The 18,532-nt window shown below is 41.8% G+C and overlaps 1 protein-coding gene across 1 annotated transcript in view; it reads right to left on the bottom strand.

Moving 5' to 3' along the window:
- Window positions 1-18,532, bottom strand: part of SNTG1 (syntrophin gamma 1) — a 317,523-nt gene that overhangs the window by 91,526 nt on the left and 207,465 nt on the right. The window contains exons 9-11 of the mRNA XM_032610174.1: window positions 15,870-15,952; window positions 13,908-14,038; window positions 3,342-3,471 (exon numbers count right to left, since the gene is read on the bottom strand). Of these exons, the coding sequence (XP_032466065.1) occupies window positions 3,342-3,471; window positions 13,908-14,038; window positions 15,870-15,952 (344 nt within the window). The remainder of the gene's footprint in view (window positions 1-3,341; window positions 3,472-13,907; window positions 14,039-15,869; window positions 15,953-18,532) is intronic.

Below are 18,532 nucleotides of genomic sequence, written 5' to 3'. Positions count from 1 at the left end.
CATATATGCAATCATTCTTATTTAAGATCACAGTAATTTTCATTGAACCACTAAGAATAGAAGCATTGGGACTTCCCTGGTGGTCCAGTGGTAAAGAATCAGCTTGCAATGCAGGTGACATGGGTTCGATCCCTGGTCGGGGAACTAAGATCCCAAGTGCCTTAGGGCAACTAAGCCCGCGTGCACGCGCCACAATTACTGAGCTCATTCGCCTCAACTAGAGCCCGCGTGCCACAAACTACAGAGCCCACGCACCCTGGAGCCTGTGCACCACAACTAGAGAGAGAAAACCCGCGTGCCGCAACTAGAGAGATGCCCGCGCAGCACAATGAAGATCCCGCGTGCCACAAACTACAGAGCCCACGCACCCTGGAGCCTGTGCACCACAACTAGAGAGATGCCCGCGCAGCACAATGAAGATCCCGCGTGCCGCAACTAGAGAGATGCCCGCGCAGCACAATGAAGATCCCGCGTGCCGCAACTAGAGAGATGCCCGCGCAGCACAATGAAGATCCCGCGTGCCGCAACTAGAGAGATGCCCGCGCAGCACAATGAAGATCCCGCGTGCCGCAACTAGAGAGATGCCCGCGCAGCACAATGAAGATCCCGCGTGCCGCAACTAGAGAGATGCCCGCGCAGCACAATGAAGATCCCGCGTGCCGCAACTAGAGAGGTGCCCGCGCAGCACAATGAAGATCCCGCGTGCCGCAAGTATCCTGCATGCCGCAACTAAGACCCCACACAGCCAAAAATAAATAAAATAAATAAACAATAAATAAATCTTTTAAAAAAGAATAGAGGCATATTACATATACATATATATCTGTCTGCGCGCGCGCGCACACACACACACACACACACACACACACACACACACACACGTGATACATTTCAAGCAGCATACTCCATTCCAATAAAGGAAATGCATACATAGGATATATATGGAAGAATTTAGACTGGAAGAGATCCCTTTATGTTAGCAGGGAACCTTAGTAGAAATGTTGCATGAGATTCTCTCTGCTTATCATTCAGGATTGATTTTAGTGCTGGAGCGGTAAAGAGTGGCTGGAAAGGTTAGATTCATGAAATGCTGGCTGAAAGAGAGCTTTGTCTTCTATCGTCTTCCCTCTGTCTCTTTTAAAGATGAGGGAACTGAGGGGTAGATCTGTGGCTGCCAGAAATATAGCTGCTCAATCGTCTAGTCACTACTAGACATTTAACTCATCTTGTCCCGTTTTATCAGCATTGTTATCCAAACAACCATCTTTCAGAAGATGGAGAATCTCAAATGACAACTGGACAAAACAAAGATGTGCCACCTCGCATACAATAAGCACATCGATACGGCCATTTATTGGTGGTTTATGGATTAAATCATTTAACTTAGAGTGCAGCTGGAGAGAAGAAAAAGTGCAAACGTTTCAGCATCATTCAAGGGCCAGGATGTCTAAAGCACTTTTTCATTTAACCCTCACGGTGGCTGGAGCTAACGGTGCCCGCTGACGAAGGGGACCACGAAGCCCAGTCCCAGAGCTGGTGAGTAGAGACCAAGGCTCCACACCGAGTCCCTGACACTGCAGCCATGCTTTCCCCATGGCAGCCATGCCTCCGCAAAAGCATCATCTTAGATTCCCTTTGATCAAACAGGAGCGTGTTCGGAGCTATGCTTCCATCTTCCTTCACTTTCTTCTTGCCCTTTATCCCTCCCCCTTTCTGTGGTATGTGAAGGCTCCCAGCCCTGCCCAGCCCACCGAGGCACTGAGACACACAGACCCTTCCCACTCCAAAGACAGTCCCTGTTCAGGTGGCTTTAGCTCAGCAATTACGATGACTTTTCTTGTGATATTATTACAAATGAGTCATTTTGAAAGGGTCTAGGGATTCAAATAATATTGTAGGCTGCTTTGCACATGGACAACCTAATAATACAAATATTAGGTTGTTTTCTCTTATATGCAAGTGCATTTCATGGTTATTCCGAAAAAGTTAAATGTGAAAGAGTAAAAGTATGATTTTCAGATTAAACCATGAGATTTAGATTAAGTGAAAAAAATTCAATGGATTTATTTTGAAGATAAATAGGTGCTATATTCGTTTTCTATTATTGAAATAATAAATTTCCACAAACCGTGCTTTAAAAGAAACACTAATCCGTGATCCTGCAGTTCCGTAGGTCAGCAGCCTCAGTGGGCCTCTCTGGGATGAGATCAGGGTGAGGGCAGGATGGTCTCTGCCCGGGGCGGCAGTGTCCCCTCGTCGTGGGCAGCTTCTCCTGGCCTCCTGCCCTCTTGGGGTCCTGGTCCCTCCCCATCCTCAGAGCCAGCAGTGTCAGCCCTCCCCTCCCCATGCTGCCGTCTCCCTAGTCCTCTCTTTTTCCTACTTCTTCCACTTCTAAAGACTCTAGTGATTACACTGGACCCTCCCGGATAATCCAGGCTGATATCTCCGGGGCAATCTGGTTTGGGCAGGAGTGCCCACCCAAGATTCAGTCTCTGCTGATCTGGTGGTGTCATCATATTGGAATCGCCGAAAAGGACAAGAGGTTTCAGACTGACAAAAAACCCCACAAAACCCAAGGCAAAAAAACAACGCAATTATATTTGCTGTCTGAAAACTTTTTTCTAGATCATTGAATATAAAGTTTAAAAATATTCTGACGAAACTCTTTTGATTTTGTTTTACCATTATCCAAGGTGGCACCAAACTAAACAATGGAAGATGACGCTTCAGAGAGACTCGCCTTAGAGCCGTGCTTACACAGAAGCCCACTCACTTTACTTCTACTACTCCCTTACCCCGTGGAAGGAGAGAGGTGGCAGGAGCCATGGGTTAGGGGGCTGGGTCCCAGCTAAAGCCTAAACCAGCTCCCGTACTTGAAGAGATTTGTGAAGGTTAAGATTCACGGGTTGTAGCAAACAGTACTTGCTTCAAGTTAATACTCTAAATTTTGGGGATCTCCAGAGGAACCAGAGGGAGAAGTGATGTAAAGATATCTAGATAGATGCATATATAGATAGATATACAGACATAGATAGATGGATGATATATGTAGATACAGATAATAGATATTTTAGTGCTAAATATCTATTTTCAGTTATTTAACTAATGTAGATGCTTCGATGTTTGTGAATGGAACTTAGGTGTCAATATTGTTGAGCCGGTACATTGGACTAAAACTCTCAGGACAGTGATTTTCTCTAAACACTGCACAGCAGTGTTTATGGTGGGTGTGCAGTGGCCCATTCTTAGAACACCAAGCGGCTGATGCAAGGTTATGCATGCACGGCAGAAATTCACTGAGGCCGAGGAACCGGCCAGGAGCTCTGCGAATCACGACTTACGTTGTGCTTCGTGAGGCTGGAAATATTGGTCGCTACGGCGTGCAGCCACTCGCCACAGTCCTCAGCAGAGAGGCACTGGATGATCCCGCTGCAGACCCCGTCCACGGCGATGACTTGAAAAGCGTTCTGCCTGTGGAGGTGTCAGAGCAAATTAGATCAGAACATCGTCTCATTTGTCTGTTTGCGACTTGAAACAGTTATGTCTTCAAAAGCTCTTCTTTCAAACAACATAAATGCAGCTTCAAATTCATATTTGCTTACTTCCCTTTAAAAAAAAAATCTGTTTTTAAATGGAACACTACAGAGGAACCCAGACAACACACAACTTTGAATGACTACAAGGCATCTTGAGATTCAGGTACGTTTGGAGAATCTTTGAGATGCATATCTAAGACCTTTAAGCGGGATTCTTTCTCCAGTGTGCCATAAACTTATACATCGATGTTTATCCATGATTTTGGGCACCATCAACTCCTCTTGACATTTTTCAATGCATTCCTGACGTACAGTGGAAAGATCACACAGAAACCGCACGCACAGATACCGAGCCTCATGTACAATCTTTTGCTGTCATAAGCTGATGCGCTCTGTCAGCTGTTAAGCCAGTTGTTCCTCATCTTCTCTAAGTTGGTTTCGGATGAGAGGTTCGCAGTTCTTCTCCACGTCTAAATACTCATGCTTGAAATTTATGTGGATGTTCGCATTTCAATAACAACTAGACTCTCCTTAAAACGCCACGGCCACCCTAAATATCTCTATGGTCTTCTACTGAGTTTCTGTTGTCGTTAGAGAACATTCAGTGATGCCGTCCTAAATGGTCTACAAAAGTGCCGTTGAGTTTAAAGCAGCTTCCTACAGCTTTCATTATTTACTTTTACCTTCCTGTTTCAAGTTCTTGCATGTTTCAATACAAGCTTAATGGAGAGGAATGGATAAAAATCCCCAAATGCACAAACTATCTTTAAATCCCAGCCGTTTCTGAAGCAATAGAAAAGTTGTGTAGTTCAGTATTCAAAATGCTAGGTAAATACTGTACATTTATATATTTTTCTCCAATTAAATTGCTTTTTTGTCTCTTCTGAATTTTGTAAGTAGGAGTTTGCGGATATTACACATGATTTCATTTCTGCAAACAAAGACACCCCAAGCGGCATTTCTCTGGCCCAGCTTCATCAGGAGGCCTGTGTCACTCTCCTGTCCCATAAGACTGGTCCGGATTTCAGAACCGGACACGTGGCAGAGACTTTCACACCTACGGCTCTCTGCATCCACATTATTAATGTTTTCAGAGAAACTTGTTCCGAGAGCCTTGACCAGCACTTTCAAATGATTACAGGGAAGTGTTCAAATATTCTTTTTTGTTTGCTCTTAAAAGTACATGAAAAGCCTGAGAGGGGACAACTGTTGTCTGTCTCTTTGAACTAATGTTTTTTTGAATTTGTGACATGAAAAAATACGCACAGCACAAAAAGAATACTGCAACTTCACGTGACTTTCTTAACTTTAATTTTGATATTCAAGAGTGAGTAAGACATTTTAAATATGCAGAGAGAAACTCAACTACCCGTGGAAGAGGAGAACTAAGCTGAGTTAGTAACGTACATTTCTCGCTGCTCCCTGTCATAACCATTGCCTCATGCACCACAAACTACAGCATGTCTTGAACACATCTGTACTCTCTGCTTTAAATGAATCGTGGCAGCTGGATATTTTTAGCTGATTAGGGTTAACGCACTTAGAGGAAATCTGCAGTCTATGTAACCACACGTGCTACACAGTCTCCACATGGAATAATTCTAAAGGACTAACCTTATATAAACCTGGGCTTATACACTAATACGTATCAATTTTTACATTCTGTTTCCACTTTTCAGGTTGATTTGTTGGAAACCCTTTCATGAATGTAAGTGAAGTATTTGAACAGTTTATTTGCTTACATACAGCCTCTTACAAAATAAACTGGTCGTAAAGATTATAGCCTGGCTCCTATTTCTGCCTCTGCTATTGAACAAATAAGAATATTGGCAAATTAGTCCACTTAGTTGCATCTCAATTTCCCCTAACAGAAAATGAGAAAAATATACTTCACGGATTAACCGGTGGGACCCCAATACTTTCACTAATCACTGGAGCTCCCTGAATGAGACGTTAATGTGTGGTCTTGATGCAATATTTGAGAGAGTTTTGCAAGAATGTGTCACCCAGCACTTAGCAAGAACTGCAGTGCTGTGGCCGTATTTGCAGCTTTTAGAAAATGTAATGCTTTGAGTCAAGATGATCAGTAATCGTAAAAAAAAAAAATTATCTGTTTTATCTTATTTGATCATATAGTCTCTGAAATCAATAAACTACATTAGCCATTAAGTTAGTCTTGTAGTAACTGGGAAACATTAAACTTTAACAATATTTGCAGTAGTCTTGAGGATTCTTAGACTCAATTATGATTCTTTGCACACACACACACAGATACAAACACACACACACGGGCTGAAAAAAGCAGTGACATGATCACAGTTGGAAAATCTGAACTTCTGAGAGCAGACTGTCCACCTTCTGCTCAGAATCATTTTTTCTATTTTTCTAAGGATTCTTGATCACAACTCTGGCAGCAAAAGTTATTCTCAAATGTTTCTGAATTTCAGAGTAGTTTTATTCATTTAAAATACACACTTAGTCGTTCTTTGTATGAAAAATAGACTGCTCACTAAAAATAGTCATAAATAATTTTCAAAGTATGCGTTTACATGAAAACACATACATGTCTTATGACTACAACTGAGTTATTCATGTTTGATTCACTGTGCATCGTATGCCACATGAAGGCACGTGTCGGAGATGCTGAGTTTGTGAGGAGTCGGAGAAGGCATCTCAAGTGGGAGAAGTGAGAGCTGTAGAGACTCAACTACACAGGTTTGGAGCGGCTAGATGGCCTTGTCCGGAAAGGGAGTGGGGACATCACGGGGAAGCAGGCAGGCTCGGAGGAGGGTGTGAACACCCCGGAAGGAGCTGAGAGCCCACGGGAGCCACGGCTGAGCCTCCCTGGAGGCCTCCCATGATCAGATTTGCGTGGAGTGGGCGGTCCTGTCACACCACGTAGGGTACCTGGCAGCTACGCGATGACGTGGGACTAAAATACACATGTGTTAGTGAGAGTGAAACTAAAACAGTGAGCTCATGGGATTTATAAAGGCGTTAGAAAGTCTGCGGGGCAGTGATTGCTTCCTTTCACAGAGTATGAGGGAGCAGCTAGACTCCACATTGCTCCTGGGTTTTGGATCCAACTGGATGAATGGCTTAGATGCGGCAGAGGAGAGCAAGTGCACATTTTGGATGGGAGGTAGCTACTCCGGGACCAAATAGCAGCGTGAAGGCGTGAGAGGTTGTGAGAAACAGGGGCTGTTTGGCTCGTTGCCATGTGCGTCTGGGGCAGCGGTGAGTCATGAAGGTGGCAGTAAAGCACAGCTTGATCGACGAGAGCTTTGCAAACCACGTGGCAGCATTTCCAACTAATCCCGAGTCAGGCAGGGCTGTGGGAACACTGGCTCTTTGGAGTGAAAGGATCATACTGTATTTTATGATACAAATATGTTCTCTCTGTGCTGGATAAGAACGTGGAAAAATGTGAATGAAGGCAGGAGAGAAGCAAGGAGGGCGTCCCAGTACTCAGGAGGAACATAAGAAAGATTGCCCCGTGAGAGTGGTTCTCTGTGTGTAGGGCAGCACTGACTCAAGCAGTATTTAAAAAACGGGCCATTATTCTTGATCTGGTTATTAACAATTTGGGGAGATGATTAAGGAAAGGAAAAACGAAAACAACCAAGCAAACAAGCAAACAAACAAACAAAAAGACCAGCTCGGGTTAATGACTCCAGCAAAGTGCTCTGCTTCTCACTGAGTTCAGGTCGTTTCTGCTCGCGATGTTACCTTGGGGCACCATCTCATCACAGCTTTTATGGTTCAGGCTCGAAACCTGAATTGTTTGGTGAGGTTGTACAGAAGCTCTTCCAAACCACGTTGTTACCTCTTTTCCAAAACTGAAGTTCACCAATCCGACACAAGCCCTGAACTTTTAAACAGAGGCTTTTCCCCACTGTTCTCTTTGTCTGAAATGCCCTTCTGTCCCGCTTCAGTTAAAATCTGTCAGGTATTGCAAGTACCTTGATTTTATGCAACTCTCCGACCTCTGATTTCTCTCTGTGTAAAATGAAGATGGCAGCATTGGTCCTGCGTACCTCACATTTTAAAGACTTTTGCAATGAGAAGTTTTAGGTTTATAGCAACATTGAGGGCAAAGTATAGAGATTTCCCATAGACTTCCTGCCACACACACACACACACACACACACACACACACACACCCTCTCTGTTATCAACATCTCCCACAAGAGAGTTGCACTTTTGTTATAATTAATGAGCCTACATCGACACGTCATATCGCCCAAGGTCCATAGTTTAGATTAGGGTTTACTCATGGTGTCCCACATTTTATGGGTTTGGGCAAATATGTAATGACATATATCTATTATTATAACATAATCCAGAGTATTTTCACTCCCCCAAGTATATCTGCTCTGCCTCTTCGTCTCTCTCCACCTCCCAACCACTGGCAACCACTGATGTTTTTACTGTCTCCATAGTCTCACCTTTTCCAGAAGGTCATATAGTTGGAAGCAGTGTGTAGGATTTTCAGATTGGCTTCTTTCACTTAGTGACATGCATCTGTGGTTCTCCCATGTCTTTTCATGGCTCAGTAGTTCATTTATTTTTAGGGCTGAATAATATTCTACTATCTGGGTGTACATAGTTTATTTATCCATCCCCCTACTGAAGGACATCTTACTTCCAAACGTATACAAGGGGACACTGCATGGCTCATAGAGTAGGTGAAATCAACTAGAATCTTAATGTTATTTAGTTGAATATATTTGTTAAATCATCAATTGTTCCGGCTCCACATAGAGCGAAGTCCCGGTGGACCTGCTGGCCTGTCTGTGAAGATGGAGGAAAGTCCATCCGTTCAGCGACTCCCAGTACATCTGCACAGCACCACCTGTGACAGAGCGATGGAAGAGCAAAGGCAATGGTGCACCCAACGGGGCCGCTGTGTCTCCTCCTTCCCCTTGGCCACTAGGCACGAGCAGGAGACGCCTTAAGTTTTCTATCCCTTCCCCCATCACGCTACGGGTGACGTATCATCCCTTCCCCCATCACGCTACGGGTGACGTATCCTTACATACTGTTTCCCTTACTTTACCGTCACTATCCTTCTCATACCAAACATTTTTTTCTATCCAATTCACTCCAATAATTACTCTAGCCAAAGTCACCTTCAGCTTAATCTGTTTCTCAGTCTATCCAGTATTTCTATTCTGTAGTTAATACCATCGACCACTTTCTTCTCCTTAATAACCTTCCCACTCTGATTCCCTGACACTGCAATGTTCTGTCGTATTTTGATACTTCAAAACTGAAATGAGACATATACTTCTAAATCATTACTATACGACGAACATAAACTGTCTCACCACTGATAAAATAGTGTGATGTTCTAATTCAGGCTACATAATAGTACATGACAGTAACACAACTTTGTTGCCATTAAATACGAGACGCATCACATCATCAGAGTTAAAATTATGGGCCTTGGCCAAACCAACCAGCACGTAATATCCTAGGTTTCGAACTAAGCTCCACAATTTTGTATATCTGCCATCTTGGGCCAATAATTTATGTTTTCTTTTTCATCCCCTGCTTCAGCTGCCACTGGACTGTGAGCTCCTTCACAGAAAGAAGCAAACACAACACCTCCTACGTAGACATTAAATCAGTACTTACTGAGCGAATGCGGGAACAAGCTGGAGTGCTGTACAATCCACTCAGAACAGTGCTGTGTTTATAACTGCTTATTACTGTCGTATTTACTGAGTGAAGTTAATTCAATTGCTAAAAGCTGTTGATGTGTTGAGGTGCCATAAAAGTAAAAATGTAAGAAGTCATCTGGATTCACACAATTTCCTTTTTCTCATAAATTGCTTTAGCTAACCATTTTTAAATCACGTAACTACATAAATTTTTAAAGTAAAAACAAAACAAAAGAAAACAAGTATACACATTAAAAATACCATTAACAGAAATATTTCAAAAGTTCTTAAAGTAGAAGAAAAATAGAAACAAAAGAAAAAAAACAAAGAGAAACAGAAAGATTAAAGTTAGGATACGAATAATAGCTGAAGATAATAAAATTTTAAGATACATATATAATTCAAATCTATCTATCTATCTATCTATATATATATATATATATATATATGCCCAAAGACAAGAAAGAAATAAAGGAATTAGCTAAAGTGTTCTAGGTTTCTAGAATTTTCTGAAAGAGGCAAAATTAATAAATTGCACTAAACACTAATAAATCATGTATAGATGGTGCTATGGTCTGAGTGTTGGTGCCCCACCTCCTATTCATGTTTCAAAATCCTAGTGAGCAACGAGATGGTATTGAGAGGTGGGGCTTTGGGGAGATGCTAGAGCCATGGCGGGGGCAAGTCCTCGTGAACTGGGGTTAGTGATTTATAAAAGAGCTTCCAGAGAGATCCCTGACCCTTCCACCAAGTGAGGACAGAGTGAGAAGACACCAGATATGAACAAAGAAGGGTTGGGGGGGGCTTCATCAAAGGACTAGAACATGATCTAGGTGCCTTAATCTAGGACTTCCGCATCCAGAACTGTGAGAGACAAATTTCTGTTGTTTGTTGCTGTTATTATCTGCTGTATTTTGTTATAGCAGCCTGGAAGGACAAAGACATATGGTATAACGTTTAGGCAATAACTAAAACAAAGTAAAAGAATGCATATATAACACTATAATAGAGGGAATATTAAAAAATAAAAATGTTTAATTATTTCAGAAAGTAAGAAAAAAGTTAAAGAAAACAGAATACAGAAACTAGTACCTTGAGACAAAGGACTTTTTTCTTGAATATACATAAAACTCTCAAATCTCAACAGTAAAAAAATAAATATAAATATATAAGCAAAGCCGATTACAAAATGGTCAAAAGACAAAGAGACATTTCACCAAATAGGATTTCATGTGATAAACGAGCACATGAAAAGATGCTGACCATCACTAGGATATGCAAATGCAGGTCACAGTGATATAGCACACCTATACCTTATACCTGTAAGAATGGTAAAGTAAAAGACAGCAACAACTCCCAATTCTGGCAAAGATGTAGAGAAACTGGGTGGCTCATATCCTGCTGGTGGGAATGCAAAACCGTACAGCTACCTACAAAACAATGTGTCTGTTTCTCAATAAACTAAACATGCTGTTGTCACACAACCAAGTACTCGAGTTCTTGAACATTTACCTGAAGTAATGAAAACGCACATTCCCACAAAAATCTATACAAAACGTTCATTGCATCTTTATTTAGAGTTAACTGGAACAACCCAGATGTCCTTTAAGGGATGAATTTGTAAAATGTGATACAGCCATACTATCAGAATACTATCAGAAATAAAAAGGGATAAACAACTGAAAAATGCAACTACTAGGAAGAATTACCAAAGAATTATGCTGAGTGAGAAAATTCAATCCAATACAGTTACATAATGTAGGATTCCATTTATATAATGTTCTTAAAATGGCAAGATAATTAGAGGTGAAGAACAGAGTAGTGAGTTGTTGTGTGATGGGGAAGAAGGATGCTGGCATGGTTACAGACAGGCAACAGGAGGGTTCTTGTGGTGACGGAACTCTTCCACCTTGTGCTTGGGTAGGTGGATATGAGAACATGAGCATGTGATATAATTCTACAGAACTAAACATACAGACACACACATACACACACACATACACACACTCTTACACACTCAGGCATGTGAAATCTGCATGAATGAGTGGTGGATTTTGTCGATGTCAGTTTCCTAAATGGGGTGTTGTACTATAATTTTGCAAGATGTTACTATTTGGGAAAATGGGCAAAAAAAATGTAATCTCTCTCTATTATTTCTACGACTGCATATGAATCTATAATTATCTCAAAACAAACATTTTAATTATAAAAAACAAGAACTAGAGTGTTGAATAGAAAGCAAATACTAAGATGGCGGATATAATCTCTGATATACCAGTGATTATGTTAAAAGCAACTAGACTAGGGCTTCCCTGGTGGCGCAGTGGTTGAGAGTCCGCCTGCCGATGCAGGGGACACGGGTTCGTGCCCCGGTCCGGGAAAATCCCACATGCCACGGAGCGGCTGGGCCCGTGAGCCATGGCCACTGAGCCTGCACGTCCGGAGCCTGTGCTCCGCAACGGGAAAGGCCACGACAGTGAGAGGCCCACGTACTGCAAAAAAAAAAAAAAAAAAGCAACTAGACTAAGTAATCCAATTAAAGGACTAAGATCATTACTTTAAATTAAAAAAAAAAGAAAAATGTATATGCGACACAGAAGAGACACATATTACAGCACAGGGCTAAAAAGAGTTGAAAGAAATAGATAAAAGAATATACAGTGTAGATACCTGATGTAATTCTTGAAGGTAAGGAAAAATTCCAGAGATATAGGACATTTCATAATGATAAAAGGGTCATCATCAGGAAATTGTAAAAAATCTAAATCTGTTTGTATCCGATAATATAGAATTAAATATATAAAGCAAATAATGGCACACTTAAAAGGAGAAATACACAAAGCCCCCATCATACTGGGAGACGAATGCATTTCTCTCAATATCTGAGACAATAAACAGACAAGAACATCATTAATGATACAGAGGATCAGAATCCCTAATGAACAAATACAACCTAGTTGAAATACATAGACACCGAACTAAGGAAAATGACACTGCACATTCTTTTTTTTTTTTTTTTTTTTGTGGTTCGCGGGCCTCTCTCTGTTGCGGCCTCTCCCGTTGCGGAGCACAGGCTCCGGACGCGCAGGCTCAGCGGCCATGGCTCACGGGCCGAGCCGCTCCGCGGCATGTGGGATCTTCCCGGACCGGGGCACGAACCCGTGTCCCCTGCATCGGCAGGCGGACTCTCAACCACTGTGCCACCAGGGAAGCCCGACATTGCACATTCTTTGAAGTGCATATGGCACACCTGTCAAAATTATTTATATACTAGGTGAAATCAAGTCTAAACAGATATCAAAGGGCTGAAACCATTCAGCATGAAATCATACGAGAAAGCAATAACAAAAGAGAATTAAAAAAATCTCAAACTATTTTGAAATTTTGCAATACACTTGTAAATAGCCCATGGGTCAAAGAAGTAATTGTAACAAAAATTAGGGAACACTATTAAATACGTAACAAAAATATCTGACTATCAGTACCGGTGAGCCTCCAATTCCGGGCAAGGGAGAGCAGCCTACCCCTCCCAAGGGCTCCCTAATACAACTAAAGGACCTTGACCGTGACCCGAGGGCCAGCACAGGCAGCTCCTGAAAGGTAGAAGGGTAAGGCGACTGCCGGGGGCCGTGGGGCTGAGAGGTGACTGGGGGTCAGTCTCCTGAACTTCCCTGTCGCCTCCTGTGTATCCTAGGCAGGGTGCTCCGGGGTCTCCATCCAGGATGACCAAGAGCAAGACAAGAAAGTGCTTCCAGGAGCGTCTGTACTGGTAGTGCAAAGGCTGGCAAAGCAGCGGGCTAGAAGCATTCCACCTTTTTGGCGGCCTGCCCTAATCTGGCCCAACGTCAGTGGCACCTCCACCCTTCCCCCCAGGGTTCCAGCAGGCAGAGCAGCAGCTGGTCTTGCCCCTGTCCTCCCGTCCCTGCCTGCTGGTGTTCAAGGCGTCGAGCGGCAAGCTGCCCTGCCCATTCCCACCCGCGTGAACCAAGCAGCGCTCTGAGCCCCCGCCCCGTCCCGGTAGCGTGAGGTCCAGCGGGGAGCTGAGGCTCCCTACCCGCCTGCAGCCATTAGACTGAGTGAGGCGACCCGAGATGGAGCTGCTCAGCCCTCTGCCCCCTTCCCATGCTGACCGCTCTGGCCCAGCAGGACCTCAGGCTCCAACCCACCCGTCATCCCCCAGGTGGGGTGAGGTGGTGGGGTGAGGTGGTGGGGTGAGGTGGTGGGGTGAGGTGGTGGGGTGAGGTGGTGGGGTGAGGTGGTGGGGTGAGGTGGTGGGAGCCGGCCGACTGCCCTCAGCCCCCGCTCCCTCCGCCGCCCTCCGTCAGCCGAGCTCCGTGGACAGCTGAGCCTTCAGCGCTGCCCGGCAGCGGTGAAGCGGTGGCCGCTGGTCCCTGCCGCCCACCCTCCCTGGGGGCAGCAGAGCCGAGCCAACCACTGAGCTGACCCCCGACTCAGAGGCAACGGGGTGATGGAGCTGGTACCTGACCGTCACCAGGGCTCGGTCAGCAGGGCTGAGAACTGAGCCAAACCTAAGCCTCGAGCACCTGCAGTGAGGTGCGTTTTACTACATTACGCTATTCTTCTGCGGGTCTTCCTACTTTTAGAAACCTGATGGTAAGACCCGTAAGGCATGTCAGGTTACAAGTCTCACTCCAGGTCTCAAATGCAATCAACAGACGAGCGGAGGCCGCTGACATGAACTCACCGACTCAGGTCTGTCCCGGGCACGTACTGGGAGAACCGGGAATGCAGCAGAGGGATCAGCCTGAGGTCACACCACCGCTTTTCCCACCTCAGGCCCGGGGACGCGGGCCACGAAGAGCAGGACAGCGTGTCCTGAAAAGACAACAAACGTTCAGCAGTGCTGTTGTGTTTCTGTGCTTTCAGTGTTGATGTCACACCCTTGTCATCTGAGGGGTATTTTACCCTTAGATAATCAGAAGACATTTATAGAAAACCACAGGAAATCCCTGTTCGCTGGCAATAGAGGTATATTGGTTAATTTCGCTGTTAATGGAATTCTATAAGAAAGGGAGGAGGGAATCACTGAGATTAAGAATTGTAGTGAAAACACGAAAAATGGGCAGAGGAGAAAAAGAAGAAATAAAGTAGCGACGACTGAGCTCATTCAAGAATGAGAAAGATGGGGCAGAACTGTGCTTACAGTGAACTAGTAGGTGACAAAAATCCAGGCAGTTCAATTAGCAAATACTTTCTATCTGCTAAGCATTAAACGTTGTTACGAGGGCTTGCGATTCATCGCGCACTTCAAAGCATTTGTGAGCAGAGTGAATATTCCCATGAAACAGCCCTCAGACACTCAGGAAATCTTTGTCCATTGTTTTCATTTCATGTTTATGTCAATAAAATGTCTGTATTTTCTTATATTGTTTTAATGTTAAGACAACTACTGCCGGTTTAAAATTACATATATTTTAAGTTTCATAAAAAGCTTGTTTTTTCCTTATGTATACAAAAGACACATCTTTGAATAACATTTGAGTTTTTCAGCGGATGTTGTGTATATGCGTTCTCTCATCAGGAAATTAAGGCACTCAGATCTTGCCATCTTCTGAAGATCCCGCATTTTAAGTATTAACTATTGTGTGACAGTTATTTCTCTGGTAACAAAAGTAAAAGAGAAGGGCAGTGAGGTACACCCAGACGGGGCTGGTTTATACCTGTAGAGGTAACCTTTGATGTTGCCAAGGGTTCCTCTTTCAGAGCAAAAAAACAAACAAATGAAAACGACGTGGAGGCCTGTGGGACTCAGCTGAGATTACTGCTGAGCAGTGCTGCACGGTGAGGGCCACGGAGACCTGCAGATGTCCACAGGAGGACTCTGGAGTAAAATGCCACAGTGAGCTCAAGAATTTCCAATGGACAGTGAACCACACAAGTCAGAGGAAGCTCCACGTCACATACATCCTAATACATGGAACAGAAAGATAAAATTCTACACAAAGTGAGCTCCGCTTCTCTTCACGTTTGTGAGCACAGGGGAAATTGTTAGTCTCACATTTAACCAGAGGGAATCGTTCTGTCTTTAGAATGTGTACATGTTTTGAAGGGTGAAATACAAGGAGTTTCAAAATATTTATAAAAGAAAAAAAAACCTGTTTACTCCAAAGTACAGGTGGAAAATAATAATGGACACTTTATAAAACAAACATGCCAAGTTTATCGATTATTAAATACATGTATAGTTTAATATTCCTCACATTTTATACAATGTAGAGGTCAGATTTTCTCCCTTTGTACTGATTCCCTGGTGTGCATGAAGACTGCTAAGCAACCCTGATATATGGCTACTTTTAGCTAAATAGTTTCAAAAGAAAAATGATAAAAATTATGTCAAATTATTTAGAACATGAAATTACATATAATATGCAATGTTATAAAATGATTGTATGATTTTACACGTGACCTCTCCAAGTCGTCTCTAGAGCTTACAAAGGGCTTAATACAGACCTGAGAGGGGAAAATATAACAAACCTACTTATTTTTCTCCTCCCTGAATTATCCTAATTCTCAAAAAATAAAGCAGCCGAGGATTTCAATTATATCAGAGAAACCGGGTCCTGGACCAGCTTGTGCAAACTCTAACTACATATATTTTTCTTGGGTGCCCTCCTCATTAATGGGGACTGTGCCCTGGGCCTCTTACTGTGTTGTTGGGATGATAGTTGAGGTGTAAGCCACTGTCGCAGAGGGGAGAGGAGGTGCCACTGCTCTGGTCACTCGGTGCACCTGCGGGAAGAGTCACAGCATCGTTGGTTAGAAGCCCACTTGTTCTACATGGACACCTTCTACACTGCGTACTTCAGTATGCTCAGTGGTATCAGGTAAGCCAGGTAGTAAAATAAAACTGTATTTCGCTTATATCAAAGCCAGAGTTTTGCAAGTAAACAAAAATAAAAATTAAAACCTAAAGTGGCCCCAAAAGAGACCTGCAAATATTTTTCTTTTCTTTTCTTTTTATTTATTTTTAACAACTTTATTGGAGTATAATTGCTTTACAATGTGTGTGTTAGTTTCCGCTTTATAACAAAGTGAATCAGCTATACGTACACATATAGCCCCATATCCCTTCCCTCTTGCGTCTCCCTCCCACCCTCCCTATCCCACCCCTCTAGGTGGTCACAAAGCAGTGAGCTGATCTCCCTGTGCTATGCGGCTGCTTCCCACTAGCTATCTGTTTTTCGTTTGGTAGTGTATCTATGTCCATGCCATTCTCTCACTTCGTCCCAGCTTATCCCTCCCCCACCCCGTGTCCTCAAGTCCATTCTCTACGTCTAAATATTTATCTTTGATTTCATAAATATTAAGGTTTTATTAAGGGAAATATGCAACCATATAAAAAATACTATTTCATTTTATTATCCAAAGTGTCCTATTTTATGAATCATACTTAGAATGGTGCAAGATTTTGTTTGGCTACACAATTCTATTTAATATCATGTCTTATCTACTAGCAAATCCCATGTTTATTTACCATAACACTCTATGATGCAAAAAAAGTTTGTAAGTGCTCTGTCTTTACAACTGTTCTTGGTATATACTGTAATTGGAAGCACCCCCATTGACACTATTTAATTTTGTGAATTTGCAACTAAAACACTTCGTATTAGATCCTCATGAGAAACCTACCAATGTCTGTTTTTTAAAGATGAGTGTTTAATATGTATAAAATAACTAATAAAAACCTGCTGTATAAAAAAAAATAAAGATGGTAATATATGTCTTAAAGATTTGTGATTTTTCTAAGATTTTAAAATTTAGTAATTGTTTCAGTCAGGATTAAAATACATGTTTCTTGATTTCTATTCATTGCTTTTTCTGTAAACATTATATTTTTGGAGTTGTTAATGTAGATAAATATGATCTATTAATGTAATTGATTCCCAGTTTTTATTTGACATACAACGCTTAAATGCAAACATCATCACAGGTTACGCTCCTAATGTATTAACCGACGTGCTCAAAAAAACCCCCAAAATGACACTGCTCTCCTCTTTTATGACCCTGAAATTCTATAGTTTTCCTGGTGCTAAGAAGGGAAACAGGCTTTTTTGCTATACTAGCCTAGATATAGTTTTCACACTCTTTAAATCTTAAGAAGTTCATACTTTGTATTTTTTCTTTTGATGTTTTCTCTGCATTTCTCTCTTATGAGACAATATTTTTAATGGACACACATATTACTTTAAAACTCATATGCATTTTGAACTGAATAAAATGAAAACATAGCATATCAAATTCTGTAATGCATCGACAGCAGTCCTTTGCAATTTAAAGACTTAACTATAGCACAAAAAGAAGGCAGATGTAAACTCAGTGATCTATGCTTGTGTCTTAAGATTTTAGAAGTGGAAGAGCAAACAAAGTAAACAGAAGACAGAAAATAATAAAAATAAAAGTGAAAAGCAATGAAACAGCACACTGAAAATAACACAGAACTAACCAAAACAAAAATGAGTTCTTTGGAACGATTAATAAAACCCATAGCAAAAACGATCTAGTAAAAGAGAGAAAATATAAATTATAAGTATCAGGACTGAAGGAGGAGGCATTACTGCAAATCAACAGATATTAAAAGGATAATGAAAAGATATGATGAATAACTTCATGCAAAGATTGACAACTTAGTTGAAATGAACAAAAATATTGAAAAAAATCTAACCCAAATTTACAAAAGAAGAAAAGAGAATATCAAAAAAGTCCTATATCCATTTAAGAAATTAATTCATACAAAACAAAAATGATAATTCTAGGATCAGATTGCTTCTCTGGTGAATTTATTCCATCATTTAAGAAAGAGATATGATCTCTGTTAAACAATTTCTCTCTGGAAATAGGAGTTACTACTTCACAACTTATACAAAGACATAATAACCCTGGTACCAAAATCCCACTAAAACACTACAGGAAAAGAAAAGTACATCTGGAAATCTTTAATGCACATAGATTTTTTTAAAAAATAGCAATACATTAGCAAATTAAAACGTGTAATATACATAAAAAAATAGGCCATGACCATGATGTTTATCCTAGGAATGCAGCAAGCTTTATTTGGCATTCAAAATCAATTTTTAAAAAGTCACCCTATCAACAGAATAAAAAAAAAGAAAAAATGTAATATATCTCAATGGATGGAAAAATATTTGACACAACTCAACATTAACTTCTATTAAAAAAAAAGAAAGGAAAAGAAAAATCCTCAGGAACCCAGTAATATAAAGGCACCTCTATTCTATTCTAATAAAGGGCATCTATGAACACCCACAGCTGATGCCACACTTAATGGTAAAAAACCGGAAGATTTCCCAC

The sequence above is a fragment of the Phocoena sinus genome, chromosome 17, assembly GCF_008692025.1.
Source record: "Phocoena sinus isolate mPhoSin1 chromosome 17, mPhoSin1.pri, whole genome shotgun sequence".
NCBI classification, from domain to species: Eukaryota; Metazoa; Chordata; class Mammalia; order Artiodactyla; family Phocoenidae; genus Phocoena; species Phocoena sinus.
The sequence above is the reverse complement of the archived record's forward strand: the minus strand, read 5'-3'. Positions and strand labels throughout refer to the sequence as shown.